The sequence below is a fragment of the Patella vulgata genome, chromosome 2 (assembly GCF_932274485.2).
Source record: "Patella vulgata chromosome 2, xgPatVulg1.2, whole genome shotgun sequence".
NCBI classification, from domain to species: Eukaryota; Metazoa; Mollusca; class Gastropoda; family Patellidae; genus Patella; species Patella vulgata.
Genome location: NC_065880.2, coordinates 33,658,450 through 33,680,611, shown reverse-complemented (window position 1 = coordinate 33,680,611; position 22,162 = coordinate 33,658,450). Strand labels below are relative to the sequence as shown.

Below are 22,162 nucleotides of genomic sequence, written 5' to 3'. Positions count from 1 at the left end.
TCCAGTCCAAGTGATTATACACAGAATCCAATACAGACGTAGCTTCATTGGTGGAATGAAATTATAGGAAGCCTCGGACGACCTTTGACCGGTGTAGAAAATGAAACAACGTCAAATATATATAATGTCGTGCACGTTTCATTTAACTGGTAAACCAAAGTCAATTTGCATCACGGCATGTGGATTAAATGAACAGGGTACTCGTGTCTGACAAGACCACCCCTAGGGACATCCGCGCGTCAGCAAAAGACACTGTTCAGCTAGCGTTAAATCATTTCCACACAATATAATTTTTTTCAATAATCAGTGTGCTAATATGATGTAATCTAGCGAGAGGGGGTAAATGTCGTATAGATTATGTGATTAGAGAATGAACTACTCGAACTCATTACTAGACGATAATAGGGCTGTAGATTAGAGATATTTACCTCAAACTAGACTGTCTGCACAATTGGAAAGAGAATAAAAGATAAAAGATGGGATTATTTGCGACAACCGAACTAAATGTAGCACCTTCCAAATAGCCACGCTGTTCTCCGATATACTCCCAAAAAGTAAAGGAAAAACATAATTAATGATCTAATGAATTGCAATATGTTTGAGACTCACAGCAATTTGAACACGCTCTACGAGTTTTAATACCTAAAACCACTGAAACATGAAGAGAGCAAAACAATACAATTGACTGACATTCAACCCTTTAATTCGATAAGGTCTTGACTAATGCCAATCACAATAATTCTAAAAACTGGTCAATCCATCCAATGACAAGAAGTTTACAATGAAAATCTAACAAACCAGAGAGCGTTTGCTAAAGTTTGGTGACAAGGGCAACAACGCTGCAAGTAACTGATAAATGCCCCTTTTCACTGCCATAGCTTTCATCCCTATGATTAGTCAAACAAACAAACAAATGATTATCGGGTTCGTATCTATGAGTAAATGACTAAGCGAGGCAAGTTGGAAAGGAAAATCCCAAAACCTCTGACCTGGGGAATGATTACAAGACGTTGGGACGACGGAGTGTCAGGGGCAATGACTCCGGAAAGGTAAAAATCGGTAGGGATTATTTTTATCCAGTTATTAATAAACGATTATGACAAATCAGAATCAGTCGATAACTATACTCCTTGAAGTGTGTACGAGTACGTTATCAACGACCGTATTTCAGGGACAATAATAATTATTGAAATGCTTTGGCAAAAATCTTACAAATCGATATGGACCATCTTCACAACAAGTTTCCCCTAAAAATATAAATGAAAATCTAACTAAGTTGTGTGGATACGTGTGTGTTATCAAAAACCGTATGGAAGACGCACATTATTTAACAAATAACTCTTAGCTCTGTAGATTTTGTACATGTTTGTTATTAAGAAACCGTATGTCAGGGCCAATATAAACTCTGGATTTATTGTTGAAAAAAAAAACATGGGGATCCTCTTTACATCAACATTCTGGTTTAGAGTACGGGTAAGGTAATCAGTCAGTAGGAGCATAACTCAAGAACTAATTTTTTGAAAATGGTCAAAATTCATAAGAATCATATTTTCTCCGATAAAACTATATCCAAATAAAGTTCTTGACTCCACAGAGTGGGTGTAAGAACGCGTTGAAGAATCAAAGGACCGGCAGAGGGTACGTCAATAACATGGCAACTTTAAAACGGTTTTCTTATGACGAGCCCCATTAACAAAAACAATAAGTGTGATTCAGTCATTAATTAACGTATATTCCTCTTGACTGGTCATTATACTTCAATCTCTCCAAGAGAGAACAATGAATATTTCTCTCAAATACCTAGTGACGTGCAGCGAACGATGGCCGCGGACATCCAATCAAAGTGAAATTTTTATATACTTGAAATATCTTCCTATCTCACATTTATCAGTATTAGACTGTATAATGGAGTCATCGTGGATATGCAATCAAGTGTTTCCCAACGGACATAACGAAACTTGTGAACGCCACGGCAAACACCCTATTAGAATTTTTATTCGTAATGCTCTTTTTTCGTGTTTAGAATACAGATACAGATAAAAAGATAAATATATTTTATTAACGTGTCATCATCTACTTGTATACAAAAGTTTTAAAATATTAATACATATAGCTAAATGTAAAAAGTAGATGCCAGCCGATGACGACTTATGAGACACGGTTAAACCAAAGCAGAATTTACTGCCTGTATTTTACTTTAACTTAACACAGGTCATTTATCACCTTATGAATCCATGTGTCATTATTATATGATTTATTTGTCTTGACTACTGATTTAACTACAGTGTAGACATCAGGTTAGCTTGACAGCCAGTAATACCCGCTGGCCCATGCAGACCAATCTCCAGTCCTTTAACCTAATTGTTGTAATGAAATTAATGAAGTCCCATTGGCTAATATTAAAACTAAATCAAGAATTGAGGACAAGCAACAGCACGGGATTGCGTTGAAACTCATTCTTGAGAAATCATCCACAAACGATTTAAAGTCAAATGTCTATTTTTCCAGATATTTTATTAAGTGCAGACGATTTTCGTTACACGATAGTTTAAAAATTTAGCAGACACGCACGCTGATAGAATAAAAAAAAACGGACATCCGTATTCGTATAAATGACTATCAAATGAATCTGAGAGTATCCACTGCAATGTACATTGACTCAATGATTTACATGCAGTCACGGTGGTTCGATGAGTAAGGCACTTACTCACCAACCAGGAGGTCCGAGATTCGATCCCGGTATTGTACTGTTTTAGTGTACATCATGATGCTGTAGAAATCTTTATTTAATTTAAAAGTGAAATATAGCGTAGCCTAGGAAAGGAAAATACGCCAACCAGCAGAGTTTTGAAAATGGGTAGCTAGGACGCCACAGTATGTTGCTTAGTCAAATAAGCTCATAATTTCGAGGCGTGGAATGTAATGTCCAAGATTTTAAGGATAGGAACAGTAACTCGATGTTAAAGTGCTGTGCAATTCAATGTTGATACACTAGCCGAACCAACAAAGCAAGTGTGAAACCGTCATTATTTAATGTTTTAAGGTTTGAATAAATCAATCTAAAAAAACAACACCTACCCTAGATACAAAGTTTTGATTAAAGGGTATGAACTTAAAAATCATGAAAGGCGGCACGGAATTTTGATGGGATATATCTATAGTCAAACAATTCCAAGACTATAGAAATTGTATTAGTCAAAGAAAAGTCCACGAGAGGAAATGAGTTATAATTTGATAAATACATATGTTTTATTTCTATTCTCCATTGTCAGTGTATTAGCTATGGTATGCGTTTATTTAAAACGCAAATTAAATTGTTTATGAAATATTGTGAGAATAAGAGGAAAAGGGTCTAAATTCAAGGATAGATTCTATGTCTAAAAGCACATGATCGGAAATTTACCATTCCATACTTGGCATGAGTGACCAATCACATGATTAATTACATCATAATTAGCCAATAGAATAATTAATGGCTGTGAATCTGAGAGTATATAATTAATAGTATGAGCGCTTTATGGTAGACACCAGGTAGATTCTAAGAGAGGAGAGAACGTTGAGGTTCAAGGGACACCATCTGGTTTCAGAATACCCCGTTAAGTCGCAGGAGAGCCATATGATGTATTGGGATCCGTCAGTAAACTCGTTCTAGGGAATGGTGGATTGAGAGAGTGGAGAATGACTTTGTTATAATCTATGCTTGTAACTATGTAACCTATATGTAGCAGTGCTTAATATAAAATGTAGAAACAAAATGTGTTATTGTTGTTCCTATGTGTAACCATAAAATGTATAAGTGACAGAATAAATACACAATATTTAAAGTGGAGACCTAAGAAGAGAATAAGAAACAAATATAACCAGAGACAATACTAGACGATCAAGGGCTGTTCCAAAATATGTAGTAAGAAACGATGCATGGGTTATACGCCGATGGTGGCGACCGGTTTTCGTGCGTCCTCCGCTCTCCACGTCTGACAGGCGACCCATGGTGCTACAGGTTTCAATAATCCCAGTCTGTATTGTGGTTTATCTTAAGATATCTAGTTGGCGCCACCGAAACAAATGCCTCCTACTAATTTGACACGATTTACAAGAGCGACTTATAAAAGAAAATGAAATTATATAAAAAAAATATGTTGAAAAAAAACAGAACAATACATAATTGTTTATAAATAAGACAATTTTCATCAAAAAATGCAAATTAAAATCACGCCATTATGTTTGTTTTGAGAAACATAGTTAATAAAAACACAAACAAATGTCTTTGCAGATTAAAAAAAAATAATCAGTGCTGAGTTTATAGATTAGTAAAAAAAAAACAACCAATATAAGGTCCATGACTGTACTAATGAAAATGAGTTTTTTTTTAATTAAGGGACAGATTAAATTTTCGATTTCAATAATTATGTTGTGTTTTTGCAACAAAAGAAAAATGGAGCCGTGGTGGCTCAGTGAGTAAGACACTGGGTCACTAGCCTGGAGGTCTCGGTTTCTCTCCAGGTGTTGGGCGAAAAAGTTCCTCGGGGGTTTTCCAGGGCGGTTTCCCTTTGTCAGTGGTCTAGGACTAGCTGTCTAGTCGTTTGGATATGACAAAAAAAACGAGGTCCGTGTACACATTGGCTTGCACGTCAAACAACCTATGGCAGTTGATATAAGATTAATGAGTAGGCCGTAGCGCCGCTGTGCAGGCGAAATTCCCCTCATAGTACACTGCATAGCGTATGCCCGTCTTCATTATTTTCCCAGTCGGTGCAGAAAAGTAGGACATTAAACTCCATTGCATTTCATTTCATTTCACAATGAAAAATATAACTTTAAAAGTCAGTGCTGAGATAAAACCGATCTGTATTTCAATATCAGAAAATTTAATTAAAATTCGAAATTCAAACACAGCGTTGCCAGGTCACGAATGACCCGTAGGGCGCTTACAGGCCAACACATGTTGTGATGGAAACGGTTTTGAATAATAGTATGTTTCTTTTTTCCCGATTAATAAATAAAACTGCCATACATCAAATTCTATCTAGAATATTAAACCAAACGTCAAATTATGTAAGTCCTTTATTGGAACAGAGGTCTATGGTATGATTGCGCGATTACCGTGGGTTAGCAACAGGGATTAATAACATGCCAATCTTGTTATTAGTGCAAATTAATGGAGCAAGAGATTCGGTGTGACCGTGATTAAAATAACCGACCTTCAATCAATAAGCTAATTTACTACTCATTAACTTATGTGTACTATCACCGGTTACTTACATGCCTTTCTGCATTGGTTTCAACTTCGATCGTATAATAGCGAAGTCTGGACGCTTGATAGGATCTTCATCCCAGCATTCTTTGATGACATCTGTGATGAATTTTGGAGTAGAACTTAGCTCGGAGAGACGTGGTCGAAATGCTATATCTTCATTAGGAAACTTCACCCGTTCTATTATTTCTGGAAAAAGAAAACAAGCTTTAGAAATCATTGTATCAAGTTTTATTGCTTTTTTGAAGCACGTCGCCTCCAAGAACAAGTAACAACAAGATGAGTAGCGAAAGGTTAATCAAGGATATAGGCCTATTTACTATTGTTCTAAGATCATGCCTGAGACAAAATCAGTTTTACATATGCAAACAACAGTTGGGCATTATTGTTTAAAATGGTTTTAGATTCTTCTAACAGTATTTTATCATCTGGACCACTGGGGTTTTGTTTGTATCATAAACTGCAATTCTGCATTTACAATAATTGCAGTTTGGGTGATTTTGCACGATGGAACAATAAAGATAAGCCCAGCTTTGTATATGAATTGTGTTAGTGTACTTAAAGGGGAAACCAGGAAGTAATAATGGACGTTTTATTTTATACCAAAAACAACACAGGATCAATATTTGCATGGCCTATGTCTTGCTAATGGTGATGAATCGAACTTAGTTCATTTATTTTGACAAACATGCATTAGCATTACGCGACTTTGATGGAGCACAAACTAATAACGTACTTAATGCACCGCAGTTTTCAATTTAAAATAGTTAACCCTAACAACCGAAAACCTGAATTGTTGTTGCATATTTAACACCGGCACGTGGCAAATGGAAGTGTTCAATAATAAAAACACATTATACCGATCTGAATCAAATTATATGAATTTGCTAACAGGGTTATGATTGAGCAAACTTAATTAGCGTTGTAGAAAGTGAAGGATTGATAACAGATATCGCAGATCAATTGAATTTACCAGAAAGCATGTTTTGTGAACTAAAAAGACAGAAACACAGAACACATGACAGGCGCCGGTTTCAAACAAACCTTCGCAACCATGTTCTGTGGTGATTTTAAAGCAGAATTTCGATTATCGATATCTATTAAGAAAACGAATAAGCTTTGCATTTTATTACGTTTTCCTCCTTTATCGCCATATTATTTATGCGTTAAAGTCAACTTAATGTCGCCGTTTCAAATGTCGCCGGTGATTGATAAAGAAGGTGATTTATTTTTATTCATGTGTTTTCTTATAATAAGACTAATATTACTTTCTTATTATAATAGCGCACGCGTTAATTTAAATTCTTTTGTTCTGTAGAAGTCATTCATCATGATATGTAACTTTTAAAGAGCTATTCCGTCTACAAAAGTCCAATCGATTAAAGATGCATTATGCAAGATTTAGATAAACAGCTATTCGTTCTTGCTATATAGTTCAAAAATAGATAATGTAAAATGAATATATTGAAACTTTAGTCAGATTACTTCTGAGAGAAGTTTTGGGTGCTTAAAGTTTGACAAGATATTGCCAAGTACCATTGACATAATAATAAATGAGGCCTCTACGCCCAATTTAATGTTAGCCTATTATATGGAGAGGGTGGTCTAATCCATTAAATAGTTTGGTCATCCGATGGTCTAGGGGGTTGCTTATGGGTTTATCATGTAAAATTATGTCTAAATAATATTTCATATAAAACCTGAAGCAGGAGAAATGACTTGGCATTTGCAGATTTAGCTTTAGCATAATGCATCTTTAAATACAAAATGCGCCTTGATATCAAGGTATTATCAAAAATAAGTAATATACAATACAAAGACCCAAATCTAGAACAAACGATCTCACTTCTAAATGGGGTGGGCCGGCAACCATAAGTTTATGTATCTACATTTCGGATCAAAATTTGACATCCAATGTAACTTTACCCAACTTATATTCTTAATTAGATTTTGTAATGATTGTATTTCATTCAGAACGTTCTATTATGACATCTACATAAACATCTACATAAACTTCTATTATATTCTATAAAGATCTATTATCATTTTATGTATAGATAAAAGCATTTTAATATTATCTAACCCCATCCCCACCACCATGCATTGCGAAATTCTTGAACAATATGGCTACACGAATTTCAGTACAAGGATTATTGTTAAAACATATTACTTCTACACTTCTTACTTTATAGACCATTACTAATGCCTTATTCATGACGTAGAATCATAGCTTCTCTCAAATAAACGAGATTTTCAAACATTCTCATATATTAGCGGTAACTCGTGTAAAAGTCTACGGACGTAGGAGGCTGCAAACATCACCAAAAAGGTGCGGAAAATTTTTAAATGAGCGTCACTTGCAGTATTGGAAAAGGGTAGCACAGTCACCAAAGGGCATTTTCTTTTTTCACACTTATATCAACTGTTGAAATAAAATGAATAAATATTTCGTTCCCGGGCAGGGTTTGATGCATTTTAGCAAAGTAAAGGACAGTATGAGTAATTGACAAATCTCGTTCGAATTTGAATTCCTCAGAGATCTCATTAATATATAATTCAATACAGTTCAATACTGTTCCCCGTTACCTTTGATCCGTCTCCTCTCAACCTCTCCCTGTGCGTAATTTATAGCTTAGATCGATCAACAATCGTGGCCTGTTCATAGAACTTTACGAAAAACAATTACTTGGTCTCGGAGGCGGGATTTACGAACAATCTCCATTGAGCACGATCAGTTTGATTCGAAGATTAACCAAATTCAAATATGGATTGCAATGATTAAGGCAATGGGATAAAACTTTGTCTATTTTTACTTCAATAGGCTAAGCAGTTAAGGTATAAGGGTGAATAATGATAGGCCAGGGACCTACAGACGAGTTAGGATCAAAGTATTTATAAATCACAGTATGGAACTATAACAATAAATACAAATGGTATCATTAGTTAGATAACGAAGAATCATATATCATTATATTTTGCTCTCCTTATTCAAATAGACTTGTAAGTTGAAATTGAAATGCGGTTTAATATCCTACTTTTCTGCACCAATTGAACTAATGAAGACGAGCATACGTCATGCAATGAGGGAATGCTGACCGAACAGCGGCTTTCCGTCTACTCCTCATCAAATTCAGTGATTCTTTCATGTTGGACAGCGAGGACACAGAAGGACCTCTGCTTTTCATCTTGAATATTTATATTTATAAGCTTCTAATGACATTCTGAATTTCAACATAATTTAAGCAACCTTAGGATTTTTCAAAATGTAGTATGGCAAAATACGCCAAATCAATGATATAAGTGGTATAATAACTAAGGCCTTTAACAAACAAAGAGTCCATTATGTTTCTGAAGATTCTATGACAAAGGCGGTAACCTAAATGTCTGGGGCTACGATGTCATGTTAACATCTCTGCAAATATGAGAGGTTTATTTCAGTATGGTTCACATGCATTACATTATGCGTGAATTTGAATAGTATAGGGTTCAGTCACATGACAATTCACATCAACCTACTTAAAATCACTGAACAGCAGAGTGATTATATGGTTTGGATATCAAATAACTCTGTAAATAATTGATGCGTTTATCCATAACAAGATTACAGTGGAATCGCCAATCGAGGAAAGAACAAACGTTGACATTGGTCAAACTGCGGAGAAACACATGTCAATTATCCTTGAAATCCTGCCAGCGCATGCTCTCACTGGATGTGACATGGTTACATGCGCCTACGTCGTGGGGAAAGGAACAGCTTTGAAAGTGGTTTGAGTTTGTTGGATTCTTTCTCAATAGAATCATTGCTTACACAGGCCACTGTATTTATGTCAGCTTGTTATGGATAGAGTTCAAGAAATCAGTATCTGGACACAATGGGGGGGGGCATCTAAAACCGGGAAAGGTTTCGTTATTATTCCCACCCAAACCATGTAGTCTTGTACCTGTCCTTGTAGTTGTACTAGGGATGGCTTAGAATATACAGTATTTTGCGCTTGTGCTGTCATAGGTTGCAGCCACAAACACGACTAATGGATTAAACTGGATATTACCTAGTTTTGTGGAGGTTAAACTATGTTACAGTTTTACGGGTAGAATTTTGATTTTTAAATGTTCAACAAACAGCTTGTGCCTCCCTTTTCAGGACCGACCCATGTGACCCTGGAGCCCCTGATAGACACGTATGTGGTATTATCGTATCACTCCCATGCTCCTATATCCAGAATTATATAATTTGTCTCTAGATATAGTTTGTTTTGGTGAAATAATGGCCCTCAACAGCCGCTAACGACTTAAAGGGCAATATTGTCTGGCATTTGGATTTTACTATCATCTAATCACCCCACAACATAATGAACGATTTCATTGTATTTCTTGACCCAAGAAATACACTGTTAGACACCAAAATTATCATCCTAGAATAAATACTATGGGGGCTATCGGGATTATTTCATGTGACGGCCGTCTTGGACGCCATCTTGAATTTCTCAAAACGCTGACGGCAGATTCCGAAAGAGGACACACCCTAGGCTACTAAAATCACCCATAAAAAAAATTGTATACAATTTCCAGGTTCACTTGAAATATTGGGTTTGGCGACCGGACTAACGATTATAAGACGGTTACAATTCGTCGATATCAAGGCCAATAACATAACGTGGGACCCTGTACGTCGCAATAATCTGTATTTATGACCAGTCAATCAATTCTAGTAAGGTTAGGGGGAAAATATAAAATGAAACCGTAAAATCTTTGGGGTGTTAAATTATTTCTTTAAATCAAGTTCATATTTCAAGAGAGAAAAAGCCTTTCAGGCTAGACAAGCTTAATGTATAATTATTAAATCAGTCAAGAATTGATAACCCATTATAATGGCATTAGAGTAGAGACGGAAGCCAGCTGATATTCACGTGAAAATGGAATTATGGACTTTCAATGTTTCATCTATTATGGTTGACATAGAAAATCGAAGAGAATAAAAAATAAAAGCAGAATCTATTCCTTCGGAGATTTGATTGTAAAGCCTGTAACAAGGTGATACTGTGAATTATTTATTTATTTCTTATTTTAAACATTATTATTCTAGTGTAAACGAATATTTAACGGATGTGTCAGCGGCGGCATTTCCTTTCAAATTTTGGCCAATTTACTTTATAAGACACAACTTCCCTTTTGTTACATACATTTTTACATACATTTTTGGTGTGTTTTCCCGGATGCATGGTAAAAGCAGGAAATAGACATGCTAGAAAGACAGCACGCTTCATACTTCTCATACGCCTACAACTGCGATGTGGGTAGGGGCGAATAGTATAACGCGTGCGCTTTAGATCATTTAAGGTCTGGTATTGTGTCAAGTGGCGTGGTTTCAATCCCAATCTCGTGCGTGACATGGGATAGGGTCGACAACCTCGTAGGGTTTTACCGGCTCTCCAGGTTTCCTCCTACTGCTAAAGGCCCCTAATCACCAGCGAAATACTGAAATGAACTTGAACTTTATGTTAACCTCGAACCGACCTAGTTTGTCTCGATCTCTGTCTCTCAATCAGTCAAATTGATATGAAACCATACTCCCGTTTCCTTGTCGTTTTATGTCATTTACATGTATACTACTGTAAAATCTAACAAATTAAACGTTTGTTTCCAAATGACCTGGTCCCAAGTTCACAAAACATTCTCAGACTTAGTTAAGAATTTACTCTAAATTGTTGGCCTTATTTTAACTACAATATAGCCCTTTATAAAACTTTTGTTGTTTTAATGTATCAAATACATCAATAAGAAACTATGTGCAAAATTTTTGTGTTTCTGGATCAAATATATTTCTCATAAACAGTGATTGTAAGTTGAGTAAATTCTTAACTTAAGTCTGAGAAAGCTTTGTAAACTCGGGGCCTGACCAGAACTCACTTATAGCCAATAACGAGATGCTCTTTTTAGTCCCAGCTAGACCTCGACGTCAACTTGAAGCAGTGTAGTCACAATTAAAACCAGAACGAAATACAGATCTAATTCAATCAATAATATATTGAATACTAAATAGTTTTATAGGCTGGCATTTGCAACGTCTGCTATCTAAAGGGGGAGAGGGGGAGAATGGGGTTTATCGTCCACTCTATACATACTAGGTCATTTCGGGAATAACACATGGTTCAATTTTATTTCAATAAATCGCTTGCGCGTAGGGGTCTTTAGCAGTGGGAGGAAACCGGAGGACCCGGAGAAAACCCACGAGGTTAGACATACGACCCTATTTCTTGTCACGTACAACCGGGGAATCTAAACCACGCCAGTTGTCTCAATGACAGACCTTATGATACAGCGCGCACGTGCTAACCATTCGGCCATCCATAACGATATGGATACAGCGGTTTGCTGACAAATTGTCATATACTCAATCTGGTCCTGGCTAATTAACTAAGGAATATAGTGTGTAAGGTATACGATTTTCCCACCTTTAGGTGAAAGGTCGATGTTACCAAAAGGACCCATTCTTCCTTGTATCTCAAACATTATTATACCAAAAGAGTACACATCGCCTTCCTGTGTTCCTCGGTGAACTGTAGTTTTTGACCGTAACAGTTCTGGTGCTCTCCACAATAAATCTGAAAAGACAACCACATACAGTAAAGGAATAAGTCATAAATACATGTAAAGAAGGGTGTAGTGCCATAATGAATACAGAAGATATAATGTCATTATGTAAAGTGAATGGCCTCCTTTATCGTGGGTTGTATCAACGCACCATTGGGATTGGCTACGCAAAATAATGTTTGTTAATTCGTCTACTGGGTTTTGTGCGGCGTCGGATTTAATGACGTGTCTTTTATCAATATACGTATACACCGTTTATGGAACGAGTTAAATATCTTATTTTTGTCAATGCTCCTTTCAAATATCCCCAAGGTGGTATTTATAAAGATAAATTTAGTTCCGTTTTTTAAATTAATGATAAAATTCCAATAAATGATGATTTTTTTTTTGTCCAATATATAATTTCTCCATTTTTGCGATTTTTTTGTAAACAAAGTTAAGCCTTCTGCATTGCGTCATACTTAGTCGAATACCTAAATGAACTTTTCTAGAAACATAATGTATTATTGATTATGTCTTGTCTTGTCTCAATTACTATAGACTGAACATGTGTTATTAAGTTCCCACTTAATTAGCTAATTACAATTAGTTGATACAAACAGAGGTTTGGTGTAACCCAAATCTTGATTAGAATCTATTTTGAATATATAACAAATGCAAATATTGGCAAAGCTCCTATGGGAGAGGGGGGGGGGGGTGTTTACAAAACTTCTATAATATGAAATAAAGTCGCTTTGATTTTATATGTACTTGAGTTATAATTGGCATACAGATATATTCTGAAATGGACAGCTGTATCTTAAATCTATAAGCAATTTAATAAAGACTATATGCCATTGATCGATATAACAGAATCGTGATGGACATATAATATACAGGATACTGATAAAATATACAGTGCTAAAATCAAGGCTAACAAATAACTGTATATGCTTAACTTGACGGATAATTAAGAAGGAGAGTGGAGAGAATAATACAAATGAATATATCAACATTCACAGCACCAATGTTCATCATTCTCATGGCTATGATTGAAAGCTCAAGAGAAAGAGAGCATCCACTACAAACAGAGGTGATCTGAAAATCACCGGCGTGTACCCCAGGGATCTGTTAACTCGCAGTGGTCATTCAGGATTTTATTCCGGGGGTTAATCGCTAAAGTCTATAACCAGATTGTAACATATGTAGGTGTTGTGTATGAATTGCCACCACATGTGTTTGAAGTCTGATCAATCTTTTCCTTTACCAACAAGTTATAAGCAATCAGTGGTTGATTCTTTCATTGATTGTTATGCCATGCCAGAAGTGATCTGTAGAAACACTAAGCCAGTCGATTAGAACGTTCAAAAAAGATATCTTTTGTGTAAGCCACAATTCAAATTTCTTTAAGTTCTATTTTTGATTAGGTCGTACAAGAAAGTAAAACCAAATTATCATTGATTAGATTATAAATAATATATCCGAATCTTTTGTTTCGGACCCACCGCCCCACGCCCAATACTATACCAATTCCCGAAAATAATAAACATAAGAGATAGTAGTGTTGGTTTTATCGTCTATAATGGACCTTTTAAACAGAACTTTGTCTTGCATAACTGAAACACAAACAGTTAGCACAGCTATGTCTTCAGATAACATCAGTTGTGATCTTATTAATATAATCATGTTTCAACATGACATATTTATCAAGAATATAACATTGTACATTATCAGAGGCTAAATGGACTATAATCCTCCTTCTTCTTAAAGATCGACGAATGATTTAAATTATGAACACTATATCTATTATTGACACCAAGGGTGAATTCAAAAGCAGAATAATAAGGTTACTGAAATTAACTTCTAATTGAACATGAAAATGTACTTCAGACAACATACTTCTATACATGGCATATTCCCCCAGATCCTCTTCTTGACCCGATAAAAATTCATGAAGACCAAAGTCGGCTATCTTTAAAACCCATCGGCTGTCGACTACACAATTCGAAGATTTTAATTTCCCGTGTGATTTAATCTCACTGCTGTGTAAATACATCATTCCCTGAAAACACGTAAATATTACAAATAACAGTAAATGTCGGTTAATCACCGCTGAATATAACTTGCTTTTTTGTTCTTATTACTGGTCAAACGCAAAATCATAAATACCCATGTAAAGTAATATGTGAGATTACCGTACATTTGTCATTACATGTATTCTAACGATCGAGTCTGGTCTGTGATTTAAGAATGTTCAAGACAACAATACTTTATTGGACTATTAGAAGTTTGGACGCTAAATGGAATAAATTCTAAATCATTCATGTTTATAAATACATGACATATATTGTTGGAATAAGTAGGAATGTAATACATCGTATGTAACGCAAGTCATTTTTTCATTAAAAGATTGCACTGAGTACACATCTATGAACCATCAACAAACGATAAAATTGAAATATTCAAAACCACTTTAGTGCCAAACGATTAATTAAGAGCCATGGGGATTAATTTAGTCAGGTCGGGCTAACTTTGCACTGAGTACCTAATGAACGATAACCAAGTGAAAAAAATCGCTTCAGTGTGACACAACTAATTAAGAGTGGTGAGTATTAATTTAGTCAGAAACTAATAACGAAACACCAAAAAATATATAAGCTCTTACCCTAATCATATCAAATACCAAAGATGCAATAAACATGGAATCAAGCTGTAAATCTTCATTCTCTAAGATATCCTGCAAACAGAAAACAATTACTAAATATAAAAAAACAACTTAAAGGGACATTAGGTAAGATTAGTTAGATAAAGAATTGACAGGTCTCGTTATTATAGTTAAAAAATAGATATTGAAAACAGAAAATGCTGAAAATTTCAGTCAAATTGCTTTACTATCAACCGAGATATTAACTATTCAATTTTAAGATATAGCCTCGATCATCATTACTAACGTTGGTACTATTATGAACAAAGTCTCGATTGTCCAATTTTACGTTAAATTATCCACCACAAAATGTATTTAGATCCGCAAAAGATCGCAGGTTAACGATGGCATGGAGAGTTGATTATGGTCTGCTATAATAGTTCGAAAATAGATAATGTAAAATGAATAATTTGAAAATTTCATTCAAATTACTCTATTGCGAGCGACGATATTAGCCTTTGGTTGTTCGAAGCTGAGTCTCGCTCCTCCATTTTTAGCTTAAATCAAAATATGGCTGAACTGTTTTTATCTATTTAATATCGGAGAAATCCAACGCCATCGAGAGTTGATTATGGCCGGGGAAAGGAGATTAATATCTAATTAATAATTTAGAAAACATTTCAGGCCTAAAGAAAGACCCGCAATAGGCAGATTTAGCTCTTGCAGAATGTATGTTTAATTAATGTCTAATTAATAATTTAGATAACCCTAAAGAAAGACCTGCAGCAGATGCATATATAATGCATGTTTAATAATCGAAATTAAATGTGAATCTAACACATACTATTGTCAACAAGTATTGATAATACTACTATTTGTTTGTTTGATAACATAATCACGCGTGTACCGTCACTCTTATCTCTGACTTTGTACGTTTTGAAAATGTTGCTAAGACCAATTTAGACAAAAATGCAATTATGAAACACATCTGCTGTATTACAGTAATGAAAACCGATACCATTACTTCAATCTAGAACGCAATAGATTGTGTTTATGAACAATAATTTATTTCTTTATATGCAAAGGAAATGCAAACATATTAGGTTACAAAAATGTGGCCAACGGCGTACATATAAATTTTCTTCGTATGTTTATATTGTCCATCAAATATAATTAAATAATGTTTTCTTGGGAACACAAGTACATGAATGTGCCACTCAAAGAATGTTTTTTGTTCCTAGTATCTCCACAGTGGACACGGAAGTTAAAGGAGCTAAATCGCTAACATTTGGGACCTAGAAATTGACACAAGTGGGTCGCAACTCATATAATACTGTAATATGGATGTATATAAACTGATTTACATTCAATCGTTTCCGTTTTTACTCTAATTTCAAATCAGTTATGTTCCGTGAAATAAGCCAGCAGTCTCAATCGAATGCAAATTCCTAGCGTCTGGTTATTCCAGTCTACATACGCCGCTTGGTTTGGTGCAATATGTCTAGCCTCGTTCCTCGAGTCTCTTGCTAGAACTTGGGCTGAAATGCATTATGGTACACGATTCGTGTACCAATGGTAAAGTATTTATTTTGTCTTAAATATTGGATATCAGAAGCCCATCTTTTTCCGGTAAGATCACAGCATCAATGTTGTTTTAAATTGACAAATAATTCGTGTTTTCAATGTTGAAGATTTTGGAAGATATTGAGTTAGAGACTTAGCTACTTTAAATAAACCTATTTCACACATCTGAAGGTCATTAACATGTTAATTATTTTATAAAATAGATCATTCCCACAGGCTCTATTATTAGTAGCGTGAATTCATTACCCCACTACACATAAAACAAGGCAGACTAAGCACATTTTTAAAGAGCTTATATAGGCTGGATTTTAAAATCTGTACTGCGATTTGCCCCAATACCGGTATAGTAAACATCCAAGTTCGAGATTATGTAAGGTATAGTGTTGTAACAGCCTAGCTTGTGAATGAGGAAAACTTCTTCGAAAATATAATGCATCGCGTCGATCGGTCTATATTTTAGCATTAACCCCGCTCTAGTTTCATCTTCAAGTAAATAACAGGTTGCTTTACAAATTTAAAAAAAAGGTATTAAATGACAGTCAAAATGTTCCATAAAGAGAGTCCCTGGGTTTTTTATTTTGTCTACCATAAGTGTTCCGCGGAATGCTTGACCTAGGCTCCCACATAATATTAATCCAGTAGACGTGGTACAAGGGTTAATCAGCGAACTGGATGTATGAGATGTGTTGTTGACGTTTGGGAAAGTAGGACGAGGGGAAATGTGTAGGGAGTGAAGTGCTGTAAAGGGATAGTTAGATGTATTATGAATGGTTAGAGTGGCTGTGGTGTTACGGTGAAATACTATGCCGCCACCGTAACACCACAGCTTTATGATTTGTTAGACAGGAGTGATGTAATGGGTGTCAACAACTGGGTATGCTGGTACCGTCGCAACGTAGCCGTGAAATATATATTGTGGGGGGGAAGGGCGGAAACGGAAAAATATACAATGTTGACAGTATGTGCCAGGCATGAGGCTGCGCAGACCGAGCGGCAGCTCGATAGGGAGTGTGTGGGAGGGTCACCCTCATAAAAAATTTTTTTTTAAATTTCAGTTTTCTGTAAGCAGTGAAAACACTATTTTGGCATTGTTTGCGGGGTTAAACCTAAAAATCACATTAATACACCTATTGCACGATATTGGGAAACTAGCTGACGAAGACAGCTCGGGCGGCGATTGTTCGACTCGGGGCTGCTCTGTCAGTATCTAACAAACGCATTTAGTTCGCGTACAACTTTTAAAAACCGAATGTCAGTATGGTATTTCTCACATAATTGGTTATCGCAAAAACAGAGTAAACTGAAAGCGAGTAATCTCGACTCAAACCTATAGTCTATAGCCTACTTACCACAACACTCGTCACTAGGCTTCCTATATTATTGTTTGTGGACGGTTTACTACTCAGTGATAAGCCTGCGCCGCAAAAAGAGGTCTCGCCTTTTATTATTAGTATAATGACTTCCTCATGTGCGGCAGGTTGGTTTGCTTCTTAAAACACTGTTTTCCGTTCCAAAAAATACAAAAGTAATTTTCTACCAGATGACCATGGTTCTTTTCACCGAGACTAGATAATTTCTCTCGGTGTAAGGATATAGCTATGGATAAGTTCATACAAGGTCAATAAATCCGCGGTCACTTCGGGTCACACTGTTGAGAAAATAAACCGATGGGTTTGTTTAGTAGCAAATCGAGCGTGAATCAACTGAGTTTGTACTGAAAAATTTTTGAGTGATATGTATGAACTGTCTTCACACATTCGGTTTATAATTAGCGATACACAGGTACAGTGGCAAGTGTTGTACTTCACAGACTGTTTACCTCCGAACTACCTCCGCACGAAATCCCCGATTTGGGTACTTGTTAAAAGAAAAAGAAATAGTACCTGTGCGCATGCCAGTAAAAAAACCTAAGAGTTCGCGCATAAAAATGCCCGAACGTACCAGGCGCCAGGTCATCCAGCCCTGGTAGTATCGTCATCACAACCACATCCACTCGGCCATAGTCTTATTTTTTTTATCTACAATCACTCTAAACTCGTTTTCAAAGTCGTTCCCATCGGACATGTGGAATTCGTACATTTGTGAATAAATCAAATTAAATGAAATGAATAGTAAAAGACTATGGCATGGGACAATAGCAGAAGAATAAGTTCAATGCAGACGCCCTTGATATGACAAAATCGTTGATATTTTGTCCTGTTTCAAAATACCGAGAAATATTGAATAGTTTTGTGGAGACAAAAATATGATCGAGATCTATTTTGTATTTTGTGTTTTGAATTTCGCACCTACCGAACTTATTGTATTACCCAGTGACTTAATGAAACATCAATTTTCAGAATCTTTTGTTGAAATTTTTTAGCCGCTAATTTGAAATCTTAGACAACATGTCGCTCAGCTCGAGTAATAACGCTAACCATAATAGTGTATTAAATTTTTTTTCTCTGCTGACATTTGCAAAATATTTTGTTTAATACTTTAGATTACGACTTGTTTAAATCTCTTTTACAAATACTTCGGAATATGTTGGTGTTATTGAGGCGACAATATAATATTTATCAAAGAATCGTTTATTATTAAAACTTTATTTTCTTAGTTTTTATAAATATTTGATCATGGTCCTTAAACAGAAAATTAAATGTAATTAACTTTATATAATACATTCATTCATAACCCCCAGATATACACTATTGCAGGGGGTTGGGGTCGTAGGAACCAATTTGAGAAAGTGCTTTTCTTGAACATAGGTTTGGGATGCGATACCTTCCCTCCAAAATTGGGGAACATTTTAATGCTAGGGATGCTTAAGAGTGCATTAGAATATCTCTGGATATAATAGCATTATAAGCTATCTATCAGTGGGCTTTTGGATTTAAATTATTTCGACTGCATTGTAGTATTTGCCTCATTATCAAATTGGCCTAAATATTAAGGACTAGCAGGGAACACTCATAATATTTAGTTTTAATGCAGGGCTGGTGACACCGCGCTAAAACCACCCGATTATCGTGACCAGGTTATCTCCGTAAGTTTTGAAAGAATAATGCATTTGCACAATATCTATGTAAACTGATTTCCAAGAGAGCACACTGCTGCCCACTGCCCCCGTGCCCTTGTCTAATTATTATAGAGCATCAAAAATCAAAGTACTTCTCTAAGTAAAGCAAGGCATGGAAATGAATGGACTTACTGGTGCTTCGCCGCCTACGGGGATTGGGGCTTGGGGATTTAATTTAATTAAAACCGTAAATGTCGTCTTTAAAATTGTATATTGTTCGTTACCTGAAGACTTCCCTTTCCACAATAAGCAGTTATAACCAGTATATTAGGCGAATCAATACACGCACCAATAAATGGTATAATATTATCATGACGTAGTTCACGCATCTGTAAAAGGAAAAAAACAACAAACCTTTATGTCACCAAGTTAATTAGATAAATGAAAACAGGCGATTAAAATTAAATTACACATTCGATTTAAAACATTTTCTGTCAGTAAGAATTAAATTACAGTTAACTTACGATTTTCAATTCTTTCCTCACATTCCGAGTTAACTCCACGTGTTTTTTGTTAACGATTCTTATAGCTACTATAGTTCCTCTGTATGTTCCGACATGCGTAAACAGTTGTCTTAGATCTAAGTCAACTTGGGAAATCAACGAGATTTGACTGGCCGTTTTACTTAATCCATTGGGCTGAAAGAAATAAAATAATGATCATTTAACTGAGCAAGCTAATTGTGTTAAGCTTTTAAAGGTTGGCATTTTCAGATCTCCAGGTTATAAAACCCCAATTTCAATTGCCAGCGATCGACTTGAAATATGCCATTCAGAACAGAAACATTTATTTCCCTAAGAGTTTTGGTTGCTTTAGTAGTTTAGACATATATCGGCAGCTACAACGTTGGTTAAACCGATGAAGGTTTAGGGTAGGCTCTTCTATAGTGCTGGTCTTCTATAGTTCTGGTCTCTTTTCAATATAAAACAGTTTTATTTGATTTTAGTGTCAATTAGAAGCTGAACATTGTTTGCTCTGGCATAATCAGTTTCATTTTCATGATACTGCCACTAAAACCTGGGATGTTTTGATTATTGAAACAGTCGCTGCATTGAAAAGCTTAGCAAATCTCCTCGCGTGGGCGTATTTATAAATAACTTACAAATATAAAATTTCATCCGAAATTACTAGACTGATCTTAGTAACCATTAGACAGAAAATTTAGAAAGGACGGAGATTATTTCATGGGTGTATGAGGCATACACGTATTTAACAATGCATGTATGCTTTATTAGTCCCCAACTGGTTAGAATTCACAAGCTGCCATGGTTTAACGTCACTGACTTTAGCCTCCCCAAGGTCGTTCTATCCCCACCCCACAAACGCGCGCCCATTCTTATAACACTCTCTACTTACTGGCCGTACTACTAGATAATAGGAGCGGACACAGTTTCATCCATTTGGCGATGTAAAGATTTGACGATTTAAGGATTGTGTAAAAACTGAATTAGGGTTCCGTTGAACACTTTCATCGCTATCAAACATACAAGAATAATAGCAAAAATCGTGTACTTATTAATAAACGTCAAAGGATAAAAGTCTACAGACCACATAACTGTCCTGCTCTGGGTAGACAGCCTGTCTGTTCTGTTAATACAATGCGTGCTTCATAACATTTTATTGTTAAGATGTTTGTATATCTCAAAAACAGACATACCGACCCGGAGTAGAAAAACGTCAAAACCTATTTATTTCTATTGAATATAAGAAATATAAGTATAGAGACAGGAATAGAAATAAATAATGATTAAATATCAGTGATATATGTCTGTGACATACATATATTCAACAATTGTGTTAATCTTCAATCGTCATTGTGCTCTCTCTCTCTCTCTCTCTCCCTCTCTCTCTCTCTCTCTCTCTCTCTCTCTGTGCATTTATTGGTAAGAAATTTTTTTAAATATATAATGTCACATATAATGTTATAATGTCTAAGACATTATCACAGCCAACTGTCCGTGTCGGAGAAATCAACAAAAGTAATTATATAATGACAGCAAAACATCGAATGGGTGATCATTTGATTCCGTGGGGAATCGGGACACGTTCGGATAAACCCCGGTGTGTGGACGCCAATGTGGGCATTGATATATATAGTTTTTTAATACCCCTGTTTGTCTACTATCGGATATTTCTCTCTTGAGACAAAAATGTAACCACTATTTCCATTGCAGATGATGAGCTTTTCAACGCTCACGATATTTGACCAACAGAACAGACGTGTGTTTGGCATATTTCATCACCAGATAATCTTCTACGGTTTAATCTGCTGTAGGCAATGATGAATAAATAAGGTTTTTTGGTTATCCACTAGCCTTGATCTTGGGTTGTAATTGCCAGATTAGGAATTATGTAACTACAGGGTTCCAACCGGTACAAATGCCATCCCTGTATACTGGTGATTATATTAATAACGTTATTGGTAGCCTTAATCTAGACAGGATTAATGGCGTATATCATGACTTGATGATAAACCGATTATAGCTACACACATCAATGTTAACAATATTTCTTAATATAAGTCATTTCAGGATGGACCTATTATTACGTGTCTCGCCACAAACAGGCTTCTATGATGCTGCGTGTATTGAGTGATTGCAAGACTAATTACTCTAGACAACACTAATCTTTTCGATTTTCATCGTGCCAGCAACCACGTTGTTCGGTAATTTATTTTGATCACACCAGTAACAAAGATCTTTTGATGCTCTGGTAATTCACTATCAATCTGTATTCAGCTACATTTAGAAACTCAAAATCTTCCTCATTATGTTAGTAAGCCCGTTACTCATAGTGGCTTTAGGGCGGGCGGTGATTTGATAAAGTAAACATGTAAGAAGTGATTATGGTATAATATTATGATAAAGAACAGCTCATAGTATTGACATCACAGTGACTAATTAGTAAACAGCCAACATCCAACATTCCAGAGAAGGGTTTTATCCGTTCAGACTTTTATTTGGATAAAAGGATTAATACGTCTGCAGGAAAATCCAACTGGACGAGAACAGCTATAAATCCACAGGGCATTTAAGACTCCCTGGAAGTGTAT

The 22,162-nt window shown here is 35.7% G+C and overlaps 1 protein-coding gene across 2 annotated transcripts in view; it reads right to left on the bottom strand.

The window, feature by feature from the left end:
- Positions 1-22,162, bottom strand: part of LOC126810424 (speract receptor) — a 113,142-nt gene that overhangs the window by 15,627 nt on the left and 75,353 nt on the right. The window contains exons 11-16 of one of the 2 annotated variants that reach the window (XM_050535482.2): positions 19,575-19,748; positions 19,335-19,439; positions 14,490-14,561; positions 13,724-13,886; positions 11,707-11,856; positions 5,263-5,443 (exon numbers count right to left, since the gene is read on the bottom strand). In XM_050535482.2, the coding sequence (XP_050391439.1) occupies positions 5,263-5,443; positions 11,707-11,856; positions 13,724-13,886; positions 14,490-14,561; positions 19,335-19,439; positions 19,575-19,748 (845 nt within the window). Of the gene's footprint in view, positions 1-5,258; positions 5,444-11,706; positions 11,857-13,723; positions 13,887-14,489; positions 14,562-19,334; positions 19,440-19,574; positions 19,749-22,162 lie in introns of those variants that run through there. The other variant, XM_050535483.1, reaches the window with a different exon arrangement.